Raw genomic sequence first — 17,716 nt, 5'->3', positions numbered from 1 at the left:
TTAACAAAGATTTCTCATGATTCGGAGTGATAGAATCGTCGTCGGCCATGGACAGTTAGGGACCACTTCCGAGTAATATTTTGTTGACTTTTCAGCTCCTGGAAAATAATCAGATATGGTCAAAACAGCTAATTGCACAACGAGGTGGCCGATTGGAATCGCCAAGTTGAGGAAATTAACCGAAATGCAGGTGATAGCCGTTCAACTGTAGCACCGGCTCAATGACCAGCTGATGAAGGAAGGACGAAGTCCAAGATACTGCGAAGTTACCCGAGTCCAGAAAACACAACAACAGCTGTGGTTGGGTTTGAACCATGGATCTTCCGTTCGGTAAGTTCGCGTATAAACCACAGAGCTACCTCGAGCGCAAAAGAGGACAAGTCGACCATTTTACCCGCCTTTAGTCAAAACTAAGTAAAGTCTGTGGGCCGTATGACAAACTTCCGTTCCGAGTGTGTGATTGCATAACTCAAACGAAGCTGGGAATTAAATACTTGCAGCCGAATTGACAAGCTTGAAAAATAGAAAAAGTCACCTTCTAATTTCGGGAGTTCAAAATTCTCTGTCCATCACAGCAGGAATCCGGTTAAAGTATTGCACACGTTACAAACAAGCCGGAGTGGAAAGTCACCCAGTATTTTCAACCCTTGTTCGTTGGCACCCTCTCGGTGCTTAACTGCTATGACACTAGAAGGAAGCCCAAAGGCCAGGGTACTGTTTGGTTACCCAAGCCTAAAAAAGAACAGGAAAGTCACTGAAGTAGGACCTTCTGGTCAGTAAGTTCGTGTCTTAATTACCAAGCCACATTGACTCCTACTTCTAAAGATACAGAACGGAAATTCAACCGGCAGTCAACAACAGCCGCACGTTTATCCCGGTCGAGATGCTTTGCAGGCAATCCCAGGATAAATCGGGAATGTGGTAAAGTGGTCACGTGGACCAGCCTGTTTCTCAACCGGACTACCTTAGAAGCAGTTTATTACGGGCAAGCGTGTACGTCCAGTAGACAATCCATAACAGGACATGCCACCTGATAACCCTTTGGGAAAAATGTGATGATATCTTAAACTAGTATATTCTAGGAACGGAACCAGTCTTCTTCAGCAAACAAGCAAAACTGAATCAAGAGTGAAAATAGTACAAACTATCATGGTTAAGTAGATCGCTGGGAGTGGAGGAAAGATAAAAACCTCACTGTAAAGGGATAACAAAGCAGGAAAAACAAAGGAATGAAAGAAAGAATTGAGCATTCTGGATCCAGGTGTAGCGTAACGTGATAAATTAGCACGAAACAGCTAGCAGAATACCAGTCAAATGATCAGGGCACGTAAATCGGTAAAAATAAAGAAAATGATTGCAAGTTGATAGTTGATTGGTTTACGGTAGAAAAGTGGATACTCTGATGTCTGTGTACAAAACGTGATGAAAAAGAAAAACAAAACGAACAAATGAACGGATGAATAACCAGATTCTAGGTCCGTTCGTTTGTAGCCAATCGGCGAATTTGGATGTACTTTACTCCATTGGTAGATTTCGGCGACTGTACTCTGCAGGCGTCGTTGTGTGTGGACGAGGGAGAGGCGAACCTACGTCGTGCATCGGCTGTCGGCACTTGGGACAGTATTCGGGGAACACGAACACATTGAACCGTTGGGTTATTCGAACATGAAGAATGAATCTCGTCTGGTTGTCTGGATCTTGGGGAAGTCAAACTGATGTTTGGGGAACTCCTCGAATGTCGAAGCTCAGTGAAATCGCTGAAATCTGTGTTGTCCGACTCCGTGTCTGATTCGCAAAAGTATGCTCGTGAAGTGTAGTCCCGAAAAACGTCTGTGACAATGTCATCGCTCAAGTTGTTACCTGAATCCTGTAGGAAAGTAATGCGATGGGACAAGCGATCATTATGAATGTTTTTAAAGGGTTGATTTAAAGGGTTATAGAAGCTGCCGAATACGAGAAAGCCTTGCGCATCTTCAAGACCAATCTTCAACAACACACGACAGTAAATTCTAAAACGACTGGGATGAAGTGGCTAAAACATAAACCGGACATATTTCATTGTTTTTTTTCACCAGAGGCAAAGGCAGTTGCTCCGCCGATACAAACTACCCATGATTGAAGTGAGCAGAATATCGAGTGCACAATTTGTGATGATGTAGATAGAACCAGCTGGACAGTGAATCGAGATACTCAAACACGCGAGTACCCCTTCACTGCTCTTAAATACAGCAGGAACATCACCATCATCATTGACAGTAACGTTAGCCGCTTTGTTGTTGTAGCACGAGTTCAATCCATTAAAATAAAGTCCCATAAAGAAATGAAAAAGCGACAGGAAGATGCACCTTGCGTTAGCGGAATGCAAGCATCCAAGCTACACACTTCCAACATTTAGACACGCTAGATGGAAACTGGCAGCATGATACTGGCTAGTTGCCCCGTCCCACAGTGTCTCCAAACAAACACGAGGATCACGTGGGCTCGTCATGAAAGGCGGTCAGACAGCACTCGGACGCGTCTGTCATACCTTATAATTATTTCTGTCGAGCTTTCGTCACTTGATTACGAATGGAAAACAATAATCTTTTCGGGAGATCGTGACTTATTATTTGTACTACGTGACACAGCCACAGTAAATTCCAGTAGCGAATGAATTTTTCAAGTAAACTGTCTGCTGCTTCGCCGTTTCCTGATCACCTAATTGCGAATTCGTGGAAGGTTTGAGGATACCCCAGATCTTGCACGTGCACTTCCTATCACAATCGTATGACAATGCGACCCGTACCATATTCTGAAAAACACGTCCTTTGAGACTCAGTGGTAAGACTTTTTAGTCTCACAAATGGCGCACAATAGCAAAAACAGTTCTGGTCTTGTAGATTTGCTTCTTAACTGCTCCGTTACATTGTTATCAAAGATAATAGTACCTGTGAGTTATGTATGGAATCCCACAATCCCCGCATCCTTTCTTTGAATAGGAAAGTATACGTTCGAAAACCATACATGTTTGCAGGTACTGTGATCGAACATAATGCCCCCTCACTTTCTTCCAGGTTCCAGTTGCTTAACTCTGGTGATGTAGAGACCGCTGCAGTTGGACATACCGGCGTGTATACTGTATTGAGAGCAAGCGGAAGCGCATCTACTGGATTAGATACCTCTGATAGTCGCCTCTGCGCGGATCGTTTAGCAACGTCTGAGAGAATATAGAGAAAGTGCTGTGCATTGCACCCTATTTATTGTGTCTGCTTACATCCTAACTAAATGCATCCCCGAATCTGCCAGAGAGATTCTATGACGCTCTAGGTTCTCTTTTACAACGGACTAAAACCTAAGACATCGTTGTGGTTGGTGGTGAAATGAACGCCCAGGTACGTATACGAAGCACTGCAGAGGCTCGATTGGGTGATCGTCTTGGATTGACGACGAAACGCATGGACAACAGAGATTGCGTGCTTCAGTGCCAACCACAGTATTCTTTTTCAGTACCAACTTCCGGAGCAGCAGAACCGAAAAGTCGGAGAAACTGAATAGTCAAAAAGTGTTGAAAAAGTCCGTAATCTGTTCCACTTGATTCGCTCGACTGGTCCTCGAAAGACTCTTGAAAACGAAATTATCAGAACAAAACGGCTCCCTGATATGCCGCAGTACTTCGAACAGCAATTCAGCTGGCCACCTGCTACCTACAAGCCAAAATCCTGGCCTTCAACAGAAAGCTGGACCGTAAATATGGAAGCGCTTTCAGTTTCAGCAGTGTCCGAATGTATTTCTATACTCAAGCGTCATCGTGCTGCTGGTCCTGACGACATTCCACTTGCCCTTTTTAAGGATGGCGGTAGACTCCTCAGGTAGTGTCTGTCTAGCCCATTTAAGTTTACCTAGGAGGAGGAGATTTCGGGCACCCAGTGGTTACTTTCGGAAATCTGACCTTTCTGATTGTATGACAGCAGGTGCAGCTCTGGCACTGAAGAGCGGAGACGAATGATATTCAGCCCTAAATGGGGTCCCTACAAAGCTGAATCCATCGATGTCTGTTTTGTGTAAAGTGTGTCATGTATAAATGAAGAGTAAGATCTGTGGCACATCCGTGTGGTCTGCTTTAGCCAGGTGAGAACTGGTTTCCAAGCTTCGTTCGTCCTTTGATGGCCTGTCAGTTCACTAGGCAAGTCGCAGCTAATCAGCCAATTAGTGTCACCTGATCAGACAGCCCCGGGAGATACCCTTGTACGCTTCAGATCTCTAGTCCAAAACCGCTGTCCAATAACTCTCAATCACATTCTGAGCTGCCCGCAATGTTCCATCAGTCACACAATTCATATTGCCAACGAAGGAAAACACCAGATCTTAAATATAGGAGCAAATGAACTTCGAGACAGCCGCTGCACAACACACTCGATCGAAGGACATCATAAATGAACGATTCAGCCGGACCACACGCTGGGGATGGGTGATGTGTCCAAAGATCGTTAGTCGTTAATCGCAAACATATTAGTGCTTGAACAGTATAGCACGCAAGTCGTAATAAAAATGCGGTGCGCCCCACACAAGTTGCTGTGCAAATGACTGTACCATTGTGAGTATTTGGATTAAATTCCAGTGAAACGGTTAAATCTACTCACACGGAGACACAAGACTGCATCATGTGCTTCAGTATCAGGGCGCCGAAGGGCTCGCACACATGAGTGGAACCCTACATTAACTATAAATGCTGGAACAGAGACGAATCCATCAGAACCAGTGAATGAAACCCACATATTATGGCATTTCCCCCAAACCATGTTTCACCTCCACAGAATAAAACGTCCACACACAAATTGTGGCTAGTAACACAATACAGAAATGGTGGCAACAGACAATAAGCAATGAGGCACAACCAAACTAGCCTGCGGTCGACTGCTGAGATCGGAAACCGGGGTAAGTCTATTCCGGTGTCCGAAAATGGATTGTGAGCGGTAGTCAGGTATGTTTATTTTATGGCAGTCTAGTAAACAAAAGAAGTTTAACACCGGCCTACCTATCTGAAAATGAGGGACAACCAGCATGACGGAAACGGTGTATACCGTTTTATCGTAATTCGAGACAAACTCATGAATATTGATCTTGCCAGTAGCTTCGCCGCGACGGCGAAGCCGGGATACTGCCACTCGCCCAAGAATGGATTGTGAGCGGTAGTCAGGTATGTTTATTTTATGGCAGTCTAGTAAACAAAAGAAGTTTAACACCGGCCTACCTATCTGAAAATGAGGGACAACCAGCATGACGGAAACGGTGTATACCGTTTTATCGTAATTCGAGACAAACTCATGAATATTGATCTTGCCAGTAGCTTCGCCGCGACGGCGAAGCCGGGATACTGCCAGCTCGCCCAAGCCTAAAGAGGGGAAGTCGAGTGGCAGAGGTCGGGTTCGAACCACGGACCTTCCGGTGAGTAAATTCGCGCTCTAACCACTTGAGCCATCTTGACCCTTATAAAGAATCGCCTCAATGACCCAGTTCGTCCAGAACTGATACTCGTGTTCAACCTACTAGATGCTAAGAGGCGAGATGAGGTTTACTGGGCAGGTTATTTGTGTGTGACATAGTTTTACGGAGTTCCGCCAACGCAATACCAATCGATATCAAGTTCCGAAACGGAAATTCGCTAGTCTGTAGGATTCGCCCCGTATCAGCGTTGATTGCACGTTAATAAGGAGTGCAGAACTACAGCTGCAAACTCATGAGCTTTGTTCATCCACATAGGCTGCCACAGTCACATAGTGGATAGTGAGAATTGATTACCACATAAACCCTGGAATAATACCAGGCAGGCGGTGTGACTACGAGAAAAATCAAGTCTCTCGAATGCTCAGTTGCTGTGGATTTATTTAAATGCCCCAAAGCCCGGTGCAGGAATCGGTCACCTAGAGACTGCTTTCATTTGAAACAGATCTGCCACGGTCGGTAAACTTCGGATATGAGCGAATGATGCAATGAACTACCCTGAATATACTGACGAACGTTTCAGACTGGTCCATATCTAACAAAACCGAAAATGCTGTATTGTCTAGCCATTATGCATTATTATGCATCTACGCATCTCCTTTTGGCCTAAAAAAGCTGAAGTTTTCGCGACAGATTTCACTTCACTTGATCTTAATTGTCTTCAAGCTCGGAACTGTGAGGGAATTCAACACGACGGTTGATGGTGAAATCGAAGTCGTCACGTTATCTGGTCGCAGAATGTAAGTCGGCGACGGTTTTGAAAGATCAGTGTTCAGAGATCTGGAGATGCTTCACATTTCCTACGGGCATAAATGCTACAGTCTATTATGAAGGACTGTTGAAAGCCAACGGGTCTTTTCGACAACAACAGCAACAACAACAACGACAAGAACAACAGCAAACAGGAACTCAGTTCTAGCTTCTGACAATCGTGCGGCAAATTTATTTGTCACACTGTCATTCTGGCTAATAAGTCTCTGCAACCTTGAATACAACCCCTGAATTGTAAAAGGGGTATTCAGAGGCTGGGTATAAGGCAGGATGACTTTACATTTTGAGGGTGTGAAACACACATCAAAGGACAGAATGGCTCAAGCTCTGAAAATATATGCGGACACTCCCTTTTGAAAGGGGCATGCAGCAATTTAGATCGACAAGTTCTCACCTAAAGCGGTTTGAGCAAAGAGATATGGGCAAGAACACCAAAAAATATGACAGACTTTTGACTACATAGATGCGTTCGTCGAAAACACTCACTTTATGTTCGTCCTGTAGCCGCTGCAAACGCAGAAGGGTTACAATGTCTGCGTTCTTCATATCCACTGCGACATCTAAGGGGAGTTTGCCGTTGTGGTCTGCACGACTTGGATCGGCTCGTCGGCGTAGCAGAAGGCAGACAATGTGAACGCGCTGAAGTTTGCAGGCGTGATATAGGGCTGTGCGCCCGAGATGATCTTGTGCATCGATCTATCAAAGAACATACAAGCAGTTAACCTTAACAGTGATGGCAAAAAGCTGATTTGGAACAATCTACTTAAAGTACTTAAGCAGTATCCATAGAGTGAGTCAACAAGAACCAGATGTAGAATTGCAGAATGGATGAAGTCATGAAGTTACAACTCAGATTTGACAGAGCAGTATCAAAAGGCCCAAATCAGATCAAAAGGTGATTCCGTTGGAGCAGCCAGCGGTTCATGTATAAGAACGCAATGCCATGTCAGGAGGCATTCTATGGAAAACAAGTAATCAACACAACGGTGGTTATAGTCACTTTCAACTAGCTTCCACAGAAAAACCTGAAAGATAGACCTGTAAAAAACCTGCCATAAATAACGGATAATTTTATCGGCAACCCAGAATGCAAGATGAGATTCAAGCCAGTACAAAATGTTTCATGGAACTAGTCTTCGAAGACGAGGCATTTGCAAAGCACATGCCGTATGTCACAAGATGACGGATACAAACAGGCACCACTGCGTGGTACATTATGATGGATCAAGCGAACGAAGGATTTGAAAAAAAGTGTGACAGCCCCAGGAGGTCAGCGCTCATGTCTAAAAAGAAATTCCAATGGAAAGCATATAGGAGAGTGAGCATATTCAAATACAGAGCTAGCATTCTTCAACAGCGCATTTAATGCAAGAGAACATAACATGTGTGCTCTAGAAATTATTTTCTGTGGAAGCCCTTAACGGGACAGGGAGTCGCAAAGACTTCTTTATGACACCGAATGAGCATGTTCTGCTGATATGTAAGGATGGCTACGATGCCTCAAAACAGGAACAACGAATTGATTGGAAAACTACATGGGGCTTAATATTCCACAATATTCCTCAATACTCATCAACCACGTTCGACTTCAATCATATTAGTGCATCACTGCCAATGGAATACATCAAACACCCAGCCACAGTTAGTCACGTGAAAGCACTCGACATATGCTCTCAAAATCATTAAAGCAACAAAGCAGCACGCTTTGGAAATCAAAATGAGCCGAAAGCGCCGTGAGGTTCAATACTCAGAAAGTGTGTACAACCAGAACGGAAGTCATCACCCAGTTGATCGCCTGATTGTTTCAAACAGTACCGTACACTCTACTTCGTTCAAAACCAGTGAGCATGGAAGAAACGGAACTGTCGTGAACTCATAAACAGAGTTAAGGGTAGACCATATATTGTAAACATAACATGGTGCCCACCTCAAAAATATTGGTGGAAATTCGCACATCCCAGTCGAGTGCTCTTGGCTCGTCGAACAAAATAGCAAACGAATTATCTTAGAGTCGGAAAAAGCGGACTTTGTGTCAGTGATATAAGAATTGAGCAAGGATAGTATATTCGAACCTCAAAATGACGAAAATTAAGGGGTTTAACAGTCATCTGCTGGTGGTTAATGATTGGGCCACAAATAGTCACAACTGAGATCACAGTAAAGGTGAGAAAGATGAATACTCGTGCTCCAGGTACAAGCGCCAGGCATGAAAGGGGATGCAGGTTACTTCACTGTCGCTTCAACTTTGTTTGTATGCCGTACGGGTTCCATCAAACTGGTAAGGAATAGTCTCGCATTAGAGGAAAAAGTAAGGGTTATAAGTGAATCTGGGGGCGACAAAGCATACTCAATTGCAGTCCCTGTCGGGGGAAGTCTTCAAATTTCCAGTTCAACACTTACAATTCCAGCAGCCAGATCATCATCGGTTGGAGAGGGACCTTACCTTTCCTACCAACCCCCGATTAATTCGCACAATAGAGAATTTAAAGTGTCGCGTGCATCATGAAAAGCTTTTCTTACGGTTACAACCCAGGTGATTTGCCGGTCTTATTTACCACTGCGTGAGGTACACCCAAGCTGTATTCGATTAAATATTTATTCTAAAAGGGGGACAGTTTCTTAAGGATGCATTGCCTTTCCGCACTCCAATGTATCCATTTTTGTCATGCATCAAATGTGACGTTTAAATGCAAAATCGATTAGTGACATAAATTACGATCATGAATCCGTCGAGAATTGCGTGCAACCAAATTGTGAGAAAACTTGCGACTTAGGGAAACAACTCTCGGATAACGAGCACCTGAACAGCCCAAACGTTGTTTATTACGAAACAATGACAAGTGACGACAGACCTAGAACAATACACCCCGTCATCAAGAGTCGAAAATGACGTTTCACATCCTGAAAGTGTGCGAATTTCCGTGCACTTGCCGGCCAGGCGGTCATCCATAAGTTGCTATCGTTTAGTCCTAGTTGCAAGCTGTGTACACAAACGGCACTGTGCTGAGCCGGTCACTCGAACACGATGACTATTAAAGGCAGTGCGCAGTCCGCTTTCTTAACGTTTGCGGATGTTTTCGGCTACATTCGAATCTAGGTAACTTGAAAAAGACTAACCAAGTGTTGATGGTCCCAAGACTCACGGGCGAATCCATTGCAAATTAGTCAACCAGCGACGAAGTTCCACACGTTTAAATACCGGATAAAATACACCGTAGGTGGAGGAAAACAGGTCCCAAAACGGTCAGCAGCCGTCCATATTCACTTAGTTTATTTTCGCTTCCGTTTTGAGGTGCACACAAGCCGCAACTTTGCTGTTTATTTGTCGACACGTATTATGTATGGTTCCTTTCTTGGAAATTGCCGGTTATACATAACCCTACCACAAGTGATAGCAGTTGACAGTATTGTGCGTCTACTTATTGGACAGCTAGGATGGAATGTGCACCCAATCACTACGGACGGCGATATATCCCGCGAAATTGGAGCAATGCCTTGTTTATCAAATGTAACTTCTATCGTTTCAAATCTTTGACAAAGAGAGTTCCGGTTGATGAACAGTAAAAAATCGCACGAATCAAATGTCCAGGCCTATCAGGTTTCAGGAGGCTCACAGCGGAAGAACAATCGAAAAATTACCGCGGCAAAATGAAACAACACCATGGTCTTCTACTAGATTGATTGCTGATTGGGGGAAAGTGGTTGTTCCTCAAGTTGGGGCAACAATCCAGCCGCAAACTGAGTACGGATCAGGATTATCGAAATTTAAGTCCACAAACTGTTTCTGTTAGTCTAGGTATGGAATTATTCTTGAAATTTGCTTCACAAGGACTGACAGGGATGACAGCTAGCGACAGCATGAAGCCCAATTCAGCTATGTTACTGATGATCTTTAAGATACGAAACGGCAACAACCATACCTGCTGGAATACTGAACTCAGGAGAGAAAATGTGATTCGCATCATTTTCAGTCATGGCGCAAATACCAAGTGTATTCAACTCGTTCTAGTGGAGGAATCCAGTTGAAATCTGAGATCCACTGCACTGTTGACTGTGTCGGTGGTAAGTCAGGTCCACCTCTGTATATATTTTCACTAAATCATACTTCCCATAAGAATTATTCATTTTGACCTTTGAATCCTACTCGCGACCCTCTATGATCAAAAGCTCGCATGCTGAAAAGCCAAGATTATACCATCTTCCTAATGTGTTGGAATATTGCTAGCTCGGGTGTATTAGTTGGTAATGGATCAGGTGGCTGTTGATCTGTTCGCCGAGCTTGACCATTGATTTGCAAACGTTTCGTCACCATTCGAGGAGAAATCTTCAGTGCGCTGTTGGTTGGTTCAGCGCAGTGAAGATGTCTCCTCGAATGGTGACGAAACGTTTGCAAATCAATTGCCAAGCTCGGCGAACAGATCAACATCTATCTGATCAATTACCAACCATCCTCCTACTTTAACACTGCCTTTCTGTTTAACCAAGCGTCTTTGAGGCCAAGATGGACAGGTCTTCATGTGACTGGCTCGATCACAATCGGCCTCCTAATTCAAGCCATCAAAGCTTTTTGGATGATCGTACTGAATATTTGATTACCTTACTCGTTTTTACCAGTCTTGAACAATGTGGACACTATATGAAGACAATAACAAACAATAACAATAGACTGCTACGTCAGTGAAGTGTTACGCTGTGAAAAAAACAGGAAGTCTTCTTATGGCTCACATAAACGTAGGCTGGACCCTGGATGGAATGGGTCATCGCATTTAGACGGAGCGGAGAAATGGTTCGCCTTATTCGCACCTTGATCTAGATCGGTCTGATCTATTTTGGCGATTACAGTAACATGGTTGTCCTAGGCCACGTACTGTTGCAGACCGTCATGTAAACCTTTAAAAACACAAGAATTCAATTACAAGCAGGGCGTCAAGTTACAAGTAAAGGTACAAACCTGGACAGAACAACGAATGACAGGCACAGGTTTCGGAATGAAGTTTCGATCAAATTAGTAAACATTATTCATGTAGTTGGATAATCACGCTCCCAGTTATTTCTGTCAAATTGACAACCAACCTACGGCCAAAAAGTTAGTCATTTTACCGCGGCCATTTTCCGATTGTTTCCTTTCAAAAAAATGTCGACATTGAAATTCGGTGTGCATGTGTTTTTGCATAATTCAGCAATCTGTGCAATTTTACTGATCTGAGGTTGTGAGCATTACATCTGAGAAATAGAGGGCCATTAAATTGTGCATGCTCAAATTGCATATTGTGCACACATGTGTATGACTCGTGAATTCACTCATCAATCCCTACGATGAGTATCATAACTTTCTGGACCAAGCCGCAGAGTTTCGTTTGTCTGTAAAAGGTCATTTGAGGTTCGAGGTTCGTGCAGTCGCACACGATTGTTGGAACGGTAGCAATCTCCTTATTTTGTTCTTCATCCACTGTCTACCACGATGTTATCTGGCTGCTTCTGCTGCACGCCATTTCCGAAACGGAGCATGATTCGTCCGGGATCCATCCTAAGACGAGGTACATGGTTCACATTATCTACCACTCAATACATGTTAATTTTCCTCATCTTATGAATTCAGTTATGCAACTACCACGACACAATTTTTCAGTAGAGGTTTAAAGAAACGTGTTTTTTCCGATTCAGTATCCCCCAGAAACAGCAGCGCCACCAAGAAAACTGACTACCGTAAAAGAATGCATCTGCATGCTTTCATGAGGATGACTATGAATAGGTGAGAAGTGTGCGACCATTCGGAATACGTGGAGTCTGTGCTAAATTTCTCTAATAATTATGTTATGTTTGTTATGTTTGTTATGTTTGTTAATTTAAAGCATGGGGGTGTCCGGAATGAAGCTCTGTTAACGCCATACAGTACTTCGCCGTGTGAGAGAATGCATTTTGGGATTGGCTGAGAACTTCCGAGTTGAATAGCAACTGAAAACCTGGATAAAGACCGCCCAACTGGATGTCAAACGTTCAGTATATGAACTCTGTCAGTGCTACCGAAATTAGATGAAACTAACCGGACATTGCTAAGAACTATCGGCCTGGGCAAGTTTCTACCGATATAACTGGATCCAACCTATTCTCATACGCGACACAGTTGCTATAAAGTAAAACAGATAAACATCGGCTTAACAAAATTCTTCTAGCACTACGGTCACCAATAGACATCTGACGGATTTTGACACTGGTAGACGAGCTCAACCCCAAAAAGCGCAATAGCGCTTTCTCAAAGGACTCTTACCACTGTATCTCGACTTCTCCTGTCTAGGATTGGGCAACCTGGCAGTATCCCAGACGCCGTGCTTCCTTGGCATGGCAACTAGGCACCAAAAGGATGTCACATCTGAACAGTTATCTATTACCAGAGGATTATGAATGGCAACACAGTTTCTCACCTGGCTATTTATCCAATTTTACCTGAAATACGGTGGGTTTCCACAACAATGTGTGGACTGTGTGTACAGTAGTGAGTTACACATACGAGGCCTCCGAAACCTCAAATAAATTTAACCCTGACGGCTCGAAAACCTTGGAAATTACCATTGGTGTAGGTAAACGTGCAACAAACTCATATAATAACTCATGAGTAGGACTATCTGCTAACCTGCGGTCATTTCAGAGAAGGCATCGGAAAACATGTTTAGACCCGAACAACCAATGAGGCTACGTAGACTTCTAGCTTCATCGTGATGCAGGAAGAGTTCAAAAACAATTTCCAGTTGGTAAGTGCAAGGCATGGGAAGCGCCATTAGACCTCATCTTTCCAACGGTCGACGATTAGCAGAGGGACAATAGAAGGCTAGCGCAACACGTAAAAGTCAATTGCCGCCGTAATTAAGTGATCTCTGAAGTATTAGGAATTTTGGTAGTCGGTCTGAGTCCGTCCAAATGACCAGTTCAGTACAATTTTAAAAAATTGTCGGGGGCATCAGGTAGTCAGACCGGCCTCAAGACGGAAGAACATCTCAGTGAAGGATTGTTCCCACAGATGTAAACAATGACGTGTCTTGCTGAAAAAAATCATTCAAATCTTATGAAGCATGGATATGTAGAATATCCCAGTGCATTCATTGAGTAATATCCGTACATAAAGGCCATCAATGACCCACTTAGTAAACGCATTGGAGGGGTTTTACAATGGATGCCGAGCTACCATCCATTGCATGTTTTTCTGACTACTTCGCTTCAAAATCACTTAGCCGTACTTTGGACGAAAGTTGAACTGAATTCCTATTTCAGAGCAGCCACCATTCTGTTCTGAGGTCATAGACCCCTGCACCTTCTTACACTATCCCTTTTATTGTAATCAACACGGGTAATATCGAAACTACAAGTATGCCAACGGAAACCAGCAGTCAATGCGAGGAGTGTTAAGTGTTCTTTTATCCCGCTCGAGCGTCCCATACTACAGTTCACTCGCGATATCAAATGCTCCAATATCTGGATCAGGCCTCAGAAACTAAATGGTCATTCAGAAGTTGTACGGAGACCAGCCGCTCTTAACAACCGGACATCAGGTCGATTGGACGGATGTGTCACGTGCGGGTAACGGACCAAACGAAGGCAGGCCTTGATTGGTCAGAAAGTCAGCTTATCAGGATCGAGAATTTACAGCTCGGTGCTTCTCGCGAGACTTTGTGGAACATTCTATGCTGATCTTATTATAAATACCGTTGTATTAATCTCCCTTTGTAAGCGCATATGGCTGCCTTAGCTTTTGACAGAACACGGTGAATGGAGCAGGAACCCACAGCCCAACATGGGATTTGCACCACCGTTTGTCCACAGAAAAGTCGTGTGAATTTTCGCGCTTTGCAAGTTGTGTACATATTCCAAACCAACCATCTCTGATCAATTCCGTGCAGGTGTCAGGACTGTAATAATCCCCCTAACCGATCACTAAAGATGGTATATGTCCATCGTTGAGAGATGTTGGGGTCCGATCCAAGACAAATGATGTTACACCATATGGGCCAAACAGGTTTGTTAGGATTCTTGAGGTTCAGGATCCTTAATATTCTGCGCCAGAATAAAGTAGGGGCCTTTCTTTGCTCTTTGATCTACGTGGCATTTTCGTACAACGTAGAGTTGATTTTCGATGAAATCTTTACCTTATGATTATTTCATTTCAGTAAATGGGAGTGGAGTTATAGTGGTAGACGCGGGATGTAAGAGGTAATAAGATGTAGGAAATGATCTAGACGAGTGTGACATTACACCAAACTTGCTCTGCTTGAGAATATTTCATTGGGGAAAGACGTTGTCTTTATTGGAGTTTCAGGAAACATTAAAAACGGAAATCTCATAATTCCGATTGGCACGTTTATGATCGACTTTGAAGTGAAATCACTTCTCTGGCAATGTAGCGGAAAATGAGTAGATCGAGTGCATCATTATCATCATCGACATCGAGTGCACCATACGACAATTGGTCTGTTCGTCGAACTTGGCAACTGCGTTATAAACATTTGGCCACTAAGCGAGGAAGCATCAGTGATTTGACGTTTTTAAGCCAAATACTGAGCTCGGCGAATAGATCAACAACCAAAACAATCGGCTCTCACACGGTCACTCCATAGGCGTCTCGCTAAAAATCGAGGATCCAGCCAATTGTTTCGGTGATGAATATCGGACAATGGTCGGCGCTATGGACGTTGGGCTGCCACACTCACAGACAGTAGATCCAACGCGACTAAACGTAGAGAGACCAAGGAGTACGTCTACCTATGTAGGGTGAAAACTCTGAGCCAGGAGCTGGTGTAACGATGATACTACTGATGGAGAGTAATGCAGTATGTGTTGTTCGGATTTTCGCTTTGCGTCTCTTGAAAAGGAGAGATCTGTTGCGGAATTTGTGGAGTAGATTTGTAACATTTGTTTGGAGTTGAGCGATGAATGATTAGAGTCACTGAATTTCCAGGAAGGTTCAAGAAGACGCGTTCAGAAGATGGATATCCAGTTTTTGTAAATAAGATGCAAATGAGAGTTTTGCTTCCCTGTCCAATGGTCTGTAACCGGTCAGTTGGCATTTTCCAATAAATAACTCCGCAGCTAAGGCCTTCTTCTTTTCACTGGTAGCTAACAGATAACAGAAACAGATGGTTGTCTGCAGGCGGCCAGGGCATGAATAAAGCAGTCATAGTTGTGTGGAGGAAGGACAAGTAGGCTGCTGTTGAAATGTGAGCACTAGAAAGCGACTGACCTAAATACCACACGCTAAAAACACGGGCAATATGGTATCATGGGAAACAGATAAGTCAGCAAAAGACGATTAGGTTTCTTGAATGATGCAACCAGTAAACCGGGGCAAATCCCTGGTAGTCGACATCTGTGGAAGTGAAGGGTGTGGACTAGCCAGGCTTCACTGAGCCAGGAATATACAGAGAAACAGCTGAACAGTACCTCAAAATGAGGTCATTCCCAACAAGACGCAGCCCCCCGAAGAGCGTTCGCTGCAAACTTAAGTCACTGGAGCCGGGAAGGCCCCGCAATTTCCTCGATGAGGTATGTTGAATAGACCAATAGAATTTATCTTTACAGCACGGCTCACATAGGAAGGTAATTGAACCTAATCTCCGTCGATGAAAGAGCTTGAAGTAACGCAGTCGATCTTTTTACGTATTGCCACGTTATAGTAATGCGACAAGACCTGTTGGTCCGGCACGGGTGAGTTTGGTACCCCATAAAACACATTTGCCTAGAACGCAACCTTCAATGTTTTTCGAAGGTCATTCAAATGTATATTCATCGTATATTTGCAGCAATGCCCAGACCAAAGCAGAATTATTGCAAATTAGGCATCCTATATAGTCGAATAACGCCTCGGCAGGTGGCCATTTAATTAATTGTCGGCTTGAAAGAAAAACGAACGCGCGCACACAAACAAACAGCCCACTCACGTCAGCCCCATTAAGTAGAAGAAACTGACAAGCAGCCAACGAACCACTTCTAACTGCCCAAACTAGAGGAGTATACGAAGGGTCCTCAGAGCCATTTCCTGAAGGATTCCGTTCGCCGTCTGGATGAGCTCCAGCGGCCAGACCAGCAAGCATGAGTGGAGGACATCCTAATTGAGCACCGGTACGCAGAAGTTTGGTAGCGGCACTCTCCTGTTCCGCAGTGCGAAAGAACGTTGCGCGCCGTTTGGTACGATCATCAAAAGCGATTGTTTGTTCCTGCATTCGATCCAGGGTATTGCATAGATCCGCTGTTTTCAGATGGAAAAACGGAATAAAGGGGTGAAACTAATAAACCCTTGAGACAGAAAACATACAGCAGACGTTACGAAATGTGGTCTAGCAACTTTGCTGTAAGTTTAGATAGAGAGAACGTTCACATTCCCGGCAGAAACTGACTTTTCATAAGTGCTGAGCAAGAGCCAAATAGCCTATCTTCTAGGGCCAACCCAATTCAAATGAACGCACGTGACGCGCAGCTTCACGACGAAACTGTGCTGCAATATCGCGAACGGAGTTGGTGATCTCAATATAGCTTCCAGTGTGTGGCGGGAAGCGTTCGAAAACAGAAAGTAGCAAAACTAAACAGTATGTCAGAAAATTGCTCAAGCAGGATGCTCGCATTTTACATTCGGGTGGGAAACTCGCTTAATTCGGTCTTCTCTGAACTTCTGTAAGGCTTTACGGGTGAAAGATCAATCTAGGGTGGGAAAGGACGACAAGGATTTTCAAACCACTGTTTGTCTATCTTCGATTCGGCTGTTTGGATTTCAAAGACAAATCTAAGCAGCTCTTGTGCGAGGTGAACAGGTGAAGTAAGCGGGGCTGTGGTCCATGATTAGAACGTGTGTAGCTACTGTTTATCTAACCAGTCATTGCAAAATAATACTGTGCCCATGAGGCCACTGACTTCCGTTCCACTAAAATAGGTTAGTTTACAACGACCTCTATCGTTCTTGGAACGCCTAATACAGTTCACTTCTGGGGTTATTCCCTCATGGAAAGGGGCTTCCACTTTTTCAGATATACGTCCGTAGTCACATAAATTTGAGGATGAGTGTAAAAATTTGCCGTACAGACATTCTATTTGGATATTCCTATCCAGTGAAGCCATCTATGTATATGGCAGATAAACCAGTGGCAGGATCAATCACCAATAAAAGTTACTGTGCACCACTGTCCAGTAATCACATAAAGATTTCTGGAATCAGGGACGGACGCATACACTTCTAGTCGATGGCACGAACGTGTGCGTCTCTGAAGCGCATCCGGTTTGAGAAATGCTGGCGGAATTATTGCACACCGTGAGCCAAGCACACTATGAGCGGGTGCGTTCACAGTTGCCGTGCGACATGATCGATCTCGCCATGACAGTCATTAGGTACTCGCCTTGATAAATAACAATTCAGGTAAAATGCTGCGTTCCTATGAGTAGGAACACATTCCTGTTGGCATATATATATATATATATATATATATAT

The 17,716-nt window shown here is 43.9% G+C and overlaps 1 protein-coding gene across 1 annotated transcript in view; it reads right to left on the bottom strand.

Moving 5' to 3' along the window:
• Positions 1–1,083: 1,083 nt before the first annotated feature.
• The window catches only part of T265_05155 (hypothetical protein), a gene marked incomplete at both ends in the record, with an annotated part of 35,652 nt that continues 19,019 nt past the window's right edge, over positions 1,084–17,716 (bottom strand). The window contains 3 exons of the mRNA XM_009170087.1: positions 1,084–1,867; positions 6,739–6,948; positions 16,179–16,486. Of these exons, the coding sequence (XP_009168351.1) occupies positions 1,472–1,867; positions 6,739–6,948; positions 16,179–16,486 (914 nt within the window). The remainder of the gene's footprint in view (positions 1,868–6,738; positions 6,949–16,178; positions 16,487–17,716) is intronic.

This window comes from Opisthorchis viverrini (genome assembly GCF_000715545.1).
Source record: "Opisthorchis viverrini unplaced genomic scaffold opera_v5_93, whole genome shotgun sequence".
NCBI classification, from domain to species: domain Eukaryota; kingdom Metazoa; phylum Platyhelminthes; class Trematoda; order Opisthorchiida; family Opisthorchiidae; genus Opisthorchis; species Opisthorchis viverrini.
Note: the sequence above shows the minus strand (reverse complement) of the source record. Positions and strands in the feature narration are given on the sequence as shown.